The sequence below is a fragment of the Colias philodice genome, chromosome 3 (genome assembly GCF_061535455.1).
Source record: "Colias philodice isolate Cphi_HAF_F1 chromosome 3, ilColPhil1 Martin Lab GWU primary, whole genome shotgun sequence".
Classification (NCBI taxonomy): Eukaryota; Metazoa; Arthropoda; class Insecta; order Lepidoptera; family Pieridae; genus Colias; species Colias philodice.
In genome coordinates, this window is record NC_143088.1 from 1,254,668 (window position 1) to 1,263,020 (window position 8,353).

The 8,353-nt window shown below is 31.3% G+C and overlaps 1 protein-coding gene across 2 annotated transcripts; it reads right to left on the minus strand.

The window, feature by feature from the left end:
* Positions 1-873: 873 nt before the first annotated feature.
* On the minus strand, positions 874-8,259 carry Pbgs (Porphobilinogen synthase). 2 transcript variants are annotated; one of them, XM_089712825.1, is made up of 9 exons: positions 8,111-8,259; positions 7,634-7,791; positions 6,386-6,533; positions 5,849-6,065; positions 5,290-5,378; positions 3,528-3,671; positions 3,076-3,192; positions 2,298-2,391; positions 874-1,083 (listed from the first exon to the last, which is right to left on the minus strand). In XM_089712825.1, the coding sequence occupies exons 2-9, from the start codon at positions 7,759-7,761 to the stop codon at positions 1,019-1,021; spliced, it is 1,002 nt and encodes a 333-aa protein (XP_089568951.1). In that variant the 5' UTR covers positions 7,762-7,791; positions 8,111-8,259; the 3' UTR covers positions 874-1,018. The 2 variants fall into 2 exon arrangements, with proteins under 2 accessions (XP_089568951.1, XP_089568943.1); XM_089712817.1 differs by having other exon boundaries at positions 7,903-8,251.
* Between the last annotated feature and the right edge of the window lie 94 nt (positions 8,260-8,353).

An 8,353-nucleotide genomic window follows, 5' to 3' on the forward strand; every position in this document is an offset into this window, starting at 1 on the left:
TCCCCCTGCCCGCACCCCGGTAATTAAATATGGCATACAAAGAAAAAAATAAAAATTTTCAAAACATGCCGTGTGGGGTATCAAATGAAAGAGCTTATTGAGTAGATCACGAATATATAGCATACTATATACATTTCTTACACTTTCTCTAAGATTTTTTAGAAAATTTACGATAATGGTCCCTTTTGAGTTAACTTTAAACCACTACAGATTGTAAACTCATGAATATATTTTTTAAATTATTATTTTAAATAATTAACAATAGTTCATTGTTTACGATTCAATATTTCGTCCAGTGAAATAGTTGCATGGGGGAGTGGGGGGAGCATTCAAAGATGGCGAGTATATTTTCAAGTTCATATAGTATATAGTTATTTTCATCAAATCCACCACATAGCTCACTTATATTATATTACGAACTATTGAATCATAAACAATGGACTATTGTTAATTATTTAAAATAATAATTTAAAAAATATATTCATGAGTTTTCAATCTATAGTGGTTTAAAGTTAACTCAAAAATGGACCATTTTCGTAAATTTTCTAAAAAATCTTAGAGAAAGTGTAAGAAATGTATATAGTATGCTATATATTCGTGATCTACTCAATAAGCTCTTTCATTTGATACCCCACACGGCATGTTTTGGAAATTTTTATTTTTTTCTTTGTATGCCATATTTAATTACCGGGGTGCGGGCAGGGGGACCACAAAACTGGTTGGCAACATCTGTCTATAGGATGTCTGGGACCTATACAATATATATCAGAAGTCAGATTTAGGTCCGCTATTTTTGCAAACGAACATCTCCTTGGAGCCTGCTCTAAAAATAAAAAGTGATTTACTTTATGTATACATTTCAATGGCCACTTAAAGTATGATTTTAAGAACATTTTAAGTACACCACTATAACCAATTTTTCATATTTTTAAATCGATAAATTTATTAAAAGTAATTGAAGTAACCCCCCTTATTTGAAGTCAGTTTAACATTCTTCTTTTAGAAACTTCGAGAAAAATCACTGCTTATTCGATATTATGCTTAAAATTAATGGCGCGAAGTATGTGATAATGCAATCCGCACCTGAAATATAAATTATCATTATTAATATAAACAAACACCTTATCATTAAATACAATGTAACTTTCTTCATTTGCGTTTCTTAATAAAAGTATTCTGCGAATATTTATTTAAATAAAGCAAAGTTTGTTTCTATAGGGATAAGATTGCTGATAATCCCTAGTCCCTACTAATATCGAGTATTATAAATGCGAAAGTAACTCTGTCTAGTCTGTTACGCTTTCCCGCTTAAACCTCTCAACCGATTTTGATGAAATTTGGCACAGACAATCTTTAGACCCTGAGAAAGAACATAGGCTACCTTTTATGGCGAAATATGTACCACGGGCGAAGCCGGGGCGGACCGCTAGTCTTGTATAAGTATATAATATTAAATTTCGGATTTAAATATGTATGTACATAAAGGAGAACACCGTTTTTACGTCAAATTTATGCCCAATACAAAATACATGATTTAAATTAAAACATGATTATTCAATTGACAGAGTATTGCTAAAAATTCCACCTATTGCTCACAAACTATGTAAAATGTAGGATTGATGTGTATCTTAAAGTGATAAATATTTTTTCAAGACTATAATATTTATACTTGAGTTACGCCAACGGATCCCTAATACATCGCTGAGTCGACGGTTCGCACGGGAACGTGTTAGGGTCAGGCTCACACCGAGACGCGACGCGGCGCGACGCTGCGCGCACTTTTTTCATAGAGCGACTCAGAATATACTTTATTCACTACACGAAAAGATACACATTGCTACGCCGCGAGGCACCTCGAGGCGCAGCGCTGCGTGGTGCAACGTAATCTGAATTCTCACAATGTAATGTGTATCTTTTCGTGTAGTGAATAAAGTATATTCTGAGTCGCTCTATGAAAAAAGTGCGCGCAGCGTCGCGCCGCGTCGCGTCTCGGTGTGAGCTGACCCTTATACGAACGCCAGCGAATTCCTTTGGCGCGACGTAATTTTAAGTTTTCTTGTTAAATTAGTTTAGTATTATATTCATTAATATTTAGCACTTGCATCGTGCAAGACATATTATAATTATTATAATTAAAGTATTTTTATGAGTAAATAAAATTTTTTTGGGGCTTCCAGCTGTGTGACACATAATTATTGTGTATCTAACTTAGTTATTAGGTACTTATTAGCAACTTAACTTACAAAACATGGTTGTAATGTCTCAATGAAATGAATAAATAATAAATATCTACTAACCAGCTCTGCGCATACATAAGAGGGTCTCCATGAGTATCGTCTCTATTTCCTTGCTGTCTCCGCTGCGAGATATCATCGCGTATTCACCTGATACCTGCAATTTGGCGGGAATGTTGTGTATTTTTTTATCGATTTACAATTTTACTAGACAACTACCACAGTTCGAGTCTGTCGAGACGCTTTTTTGTAAGGTTATTTTTTACAACAATTATTATAATGTGATATTATTCAAACGTACCAAAAATAATTAAAATCTTTTCATAATCTATTGATGTACTTATATGTAATTATTTCGATTAATTGTGGTATGTGGTAATTATTTCGATTTGCGTTGTCGAGTTAGTATTTTTTTTAACGTTCTTAAAAATAGAAATACCTTTACTTGAGTCGGATTTTGGTACATCATCACTTATCATTCTTAAATTTTAGACATTACATTCAATTTTTTTTCATCTACATATATCTGCCATAAATCTATAAACGTCCACGACGTTTTACTTACAGGTCTCGTAACCAGGCCATACAATCTCCAAATAAAAAATGTGTGCGTGTACTAGTGTACACACGTAAGAAGTGAAACTTCTTTATGATCTTATTTTACAAAAAATAATTCACTATATGCTACTTTACAGAAATACGTCGAATCACGCGTGGTAGGGATAAGAAAATGATGGCGCGTATAAAAAAATGTCACGCGTAACGAAAAACTGTTACACTAAATTTTTTCCCAACCCCGATAAAGAAGTTTCACTTCAATAAAAAGAATCTTCCTCATTACCTGATAAATAAACAATGGATGGGTCGGATAACTATCCTTTGTCTGCCGTACGATGTCCAAGTATGGGAGACCTGGCTTCACCATCAGAAAGTCAGCGCCTTCTGCTACGTCACGGGCCTGTAATCATACCATTTTAATTATTCATTCGCAAAAAAGGTTATGAAACCATTATTCACCTGTCCTATGTTTTATTTATTGCAGATATACCAATTATCTTAAAATTTGCAGATTTTACTGCAAACGGATGCATACAAATTAAAAATCTTTTATTGAAAAAAACTAAGCTGAAAGATTCAAAAAGCGGTCTTATCAATGACTTCAAAACTTAATTCCCAGCAAAAATTGTAAGCCTAGCCTGCAGTTCTCAATTTTTTTTTATTTATTGAAATTTTCCAAAGATAATCACCAACTTAATTTTTAAGAAACCTTTTTTTTACTATCTCTCAACATACCGCAGCCCTAGCCGCGAGGGCGGAGCTCCCGGGCGGCAGCTGGTAGCACTTCCTGTCACCAGCCATGGGGGAACTCTTCATTGTATCTCTGAACGGACCATACATGGATGAGGCGAATTTGCATGAGTAGGACAGCACTGATACCTAGAAAAAAAAATCGAAAAAAAACATTGAAAAAAAAATTAGTTTACTATACAAAGTATTATATTTTTTTTTTTCAAATATCTATGAATTGTGATTTACTTATCTAAACTAATTAATATCAATACGTGTATGAAATATAGGTAAAAATGTTTATTTGTTGTCATATAGTTTTCGAATCGCAAAGAAGATTTGAAAAGTATCGAAAATACATTCATATACAGACATAATATGCAAAAACTAAAAAGTGAAGGAAAATGAGATTCAAAGCTTTATCTATGCAAATTATTATCGAAAAATAACGGAACAGCTAATAAAACGGTTAAACAAAAAAAAACAATGTTTATAATTAAATTCAACTATTTTACGGTCATGATCATGACATTGGCTGCACGTTACATGTAATTATTCATAAGCACAATGTATTCGTTAATTACTCGAATTAAAATTTGCATTTTATACTCGAATTCCGTGACGATAATTTATGATCAATTGGAAAAAATTATTGATGAGTTACAATTCTTAGTTTTGTTTGTGTTTGGTATACATATAATAACATTATTGTTGATGGAAATAATGATTTAAGAGGATAAAGAAAAATATCATACTACAATAATTATAGTTGTCTGTCTGTTACACTGTCAAGACTAAACAATATCACAGATTTAGATAATATTTGGAAAGAAAAGCGTTAAAGACCTAGGATCAAAAAAGGTTCTTATTTTTATCAAAATGAAATTTTCCAAATTCAAGATTAGGTTTTATCAATGGGTGAAACCTCTGGCCATATCAAGTAGCAACAAAATTACAACAAAACTTTACAAAAAAAAAACATCTTTTAGAATTTTAGATCAGTCAAACTTCACGGAGACGGAAATTTTAACATTCTTTTAAGATATTTAACTAAAAAAAAAATATGACATCAACTTCTTTTACATGAAGACTTCTTTGACATTACATTGTTGTGAAAAACTTAGTCACGTAGTTTCACGATAAAAACCACCGACCTAAGTTCAATGTATTACGATAACTATAAAAACTTATCAATTATGTAATTATTGAATTATCGACGAGACACTTTCATTTAATATTACTAAACATAGACTAGTTGATGCCCGCGACATCGTTCGCGTTTAATAAGATGTTTTAAAGGATTTTTACCTGGATGCACTACCCACAGATTGGCAATAATAAAACTTTTTTTTCTGTCATCTATAATAATATTATAAAGCTGAGGAGTTTGTTTGTTTGTTTGAACGCGCTAATCTCAGGAACTACTGGTCCGATTTGAAAAGTTCTTTCAGTGTTAGATAGCTCATTTATCGAGAAAGGCTATAGGCTATATCACATCACGCTTAGACCAACAGGAGTGGAGCCACGCGGGTGAAGCCGCGGGGCGCAGCTAGTCTTATATAAAAATTCTTGTTTTAGCACGCGCGAATTATACATTGAAAAATACTCAAATCAAATATGTAAGTGCTATTTTAGTATTCTGAATATTAATATTTAATTGATAATCCGGTTCCACATGCAAAATTTGTATTCTTATTTCTTAATAATTAAAAATTCTTAAAATTAATGATAAGTTACATTTGAATAAATTTAATACATTTAAACATACCTGATTCTGCAACTTGTTAGCCACAAGAGTATCTTTAATTGCCTTTATTCTGTTGTCCATCATATCTGAAGGGGCCACTATGTGCGCTCCTGAAAATTAATCATTTTATTTAAATATATAATTATGTATTGTTAATAAACTATGTACATATAATTAACTAACATTATTTTTTTTTTATCTACTTTGAAAAACAATAGAATTAACAAGAAATATATTTGATAAGATTATTTATTATTTTAGATACCATAATCTACACTATTGTAGAATGAATAATTAGAGAAAAATATAATTCTATTTATGTATATATGCCTGCTTCGGCAGAGATTGTTCTGTCCTATTGCCCACGTTTTTTCTTAATTTCGTGTTTTCTCCACAAGGACCTTATTCCTCAACAAAAATGTTAAAAAAAATAGCCAAATTGGCCAAGCCGTTAGCCATTTAAAAATTTAAAAATTGAATGCTTAAATTTGGAGATTGATCTTTATGACATAATTATTAATTCTTTAATGCATTGGTACCATTGATATTTGATACCATGGATAAAGTCTAATACACTAACCTGCCTTAGCATAAGCGAGCGCAACTTCTGCAATCCGTTTCACCGAGGCAGCATGATCGATCACACCACTATCCAGTACTCCACAGTGACCGTGCGAGGTGTATGGACACAGGCAGACGTCACATGCAATGAGCAGGTTCGGTAAAGCTGCCTTGATCTTCGGCAGTGCTTTGACTACTGGGTTCTCGGAGCAGTCTGCACTTGAGCCTGTGGGGTCCTGTAATAATTGATTATTATAGGATTGTAAACAATTGGTTGTGATTTTTTTGGAAAAAAAAAATATTGTTTTTGTATACAGTATGAGAATGGACAGTGGAAATTGCTAATTAAATATCAAATAATGAATGTAAGCAGTTCAATTTGAATCACTTTAATGATTCAAAATAATCAAAAAAGAGTAAAAGATATGTTTTTGCCAACATCAATTAACTTATTTCATAATACACTATGTTTTTAATATATACTGTATTATGTTTTAATATTTGCACAATTTTTTAAATACACCTCCTCAAAAAGTAAACCTCCGTAAGTAAATACCTTAGGCAAAGTTTCAACAATTCCAAAAATGAGTATAGACTTGAGACCCCTGTCTACCAATTCAGTTAGAGCTGGAATCAGCTTGTTTATACCATATCTGAACACATTTGGCATGCTCGATACAGCCTGTAGGGCATCTTCATCTTCTCTGTAAATAATATTAAATGTTGATTAAATAATTGGGGATTGTGAGTTAAATATTTAAAAATATATATATATTGTGTTTAGTTTGTTATAAGTGTTCTCTAGTATGTTTTCATGATTAAATACCAATAATAAAAATAACTATTGTCAAGTAACATTATTGTTTATGTTATGTGTAAAAATATAAGAAAAAAAAGTGTATATTCTGTTGATAAAGTTGGTAGGTTCACTAAGAGCCATATTCTATCAACTAATTCTACATATTAACTTACACTTACACAATATTTAGAGCTAGAAATATTTGTGTCAAGTGAAAGGAAGTTGTGTAGATTATGTACTATAGTTATTTTATCTAGGTAATGCTTTTTAAGACTATAGTATGAATAACTAGTAATTTATTTATTTATTTATTTAAGGTCAGCCAACAGTTATTACATCAGTACAAGCATACAAAAAAAAAGATTACAAAATAGCTTACATAAACGTAATAACTACTTAAAGGCTAACACCACATGCGAAACAAAACGGTTTACGGTTACATATTATGACAATAACTACAACGATTAATTTGAAAAAAATAAGTTAAAAAGAAAACAGTGATAGTTAGTATCTTACATTTAAATATTTTTTTATGTTGAGAACTATGAGAAAACAAAAAAAAATGTAAATAATTAACTTATAAATCTAAATTGACTAAACATTTAAAATTTATATAATAGTAAACACACAAAACTTGACCGAGTAATAATGTAATGTAATTGTTATTTAAAGATAATAATTAAAAATTAAAGCAATATTTTTCAAGTACATAGGTAATTAGATAAACAATTATTGTACCTATGGATAGATAATAGTTAACCCATTAAGCCCCGAATGGCCCAATCAGGCCGTGACACAATAGATTTTCTATTGATTTCTAGTGATACCTGGGCCTGAATTATTACGTTATTCACCATAAGTATAGGAACCTATATTATGGAGTATACACAAAACAATAGTTTCTTTAGGAGTTTTAATTTTGATTTTCTCCTCTGAAGGATGAATAAACCCTCCAATAATTTAATCTATTATTATATTTTTTTTTATAAAAGAATTTATACTCACAATAGAAATACTGGATACATAATATTGTGTGGTTCAATGCTCGTATTTGGTTCTTGAAGTTTTCGCAAGGTTGCATGGAAGTATCCTCCTTGGAGCACATGCTCAGGGCTCAAGAAAAGATCATTCATTTTTAATAATTGAAAAAGTACCGGGTATATCTAAAACGTTAATAGAATAAACTGTTCAATTTGCAATAACAAGTCTATACCGGTTATGTTAATAAACTAACATATCATGAATAATATGTAAAAATATTAACTAGTTCGTACTTTTCAAGCGTTCGCTCTTTGCGAATGCTTCCACGAAATGATCTGCCTGTTTCAAATGAATATCCTTGTAAGATTGCGTGTTAAGGGTATCTTAACTTATCAGCTGATCCCTCACAACTTGCTGTACGTTTGAGATCTTATACAAGATTTAAGTAATATTTCTAAATTATCTACCGAAATCTTAACGGCCTATTCAATATTTACGGACCTCTTCGTACGCAACTTGAACTTTTGACTTTCTCTGATATTTAAATATGATATTGAAATATGGATTGATAATAAAATTCAGACTTCAGAGGAACCCCGATCTTTGACTTTGAAACTTCAAAACACAACACTTCAAAAGTCAAATATAATATGTAAATGCATGTCAAACCGGTTACCGGACTCCGGAGCGAGGTCTGCAATGTCATTTGTCAAATGAGATTTCTATTTCTAGAAAAACACCTAC

Coding starts and splice junctions, on each gene's coding strand:
- Pbgs (XM_089712825.1), bottom strand. CDS start 7,761: ATGAATGATCTTTTCTTGAGCCCTGAGCATGTGCTCCAAGGAGGATAC. Junction 3,193..3,527: donor CCCTCGCGGCTAGGGCTGCG/GTATGTTGAGAG, acceptor GTATGATTACAG/GCCCGTGACGTAGCAGAAGG. Junction 2,392..3,075: donor ATCCATTGTTTATTTATCAG/GTAATGAGGAAG, acceptor GCCAAATTGCAG/GTATCAGGTGAATACGCGAT.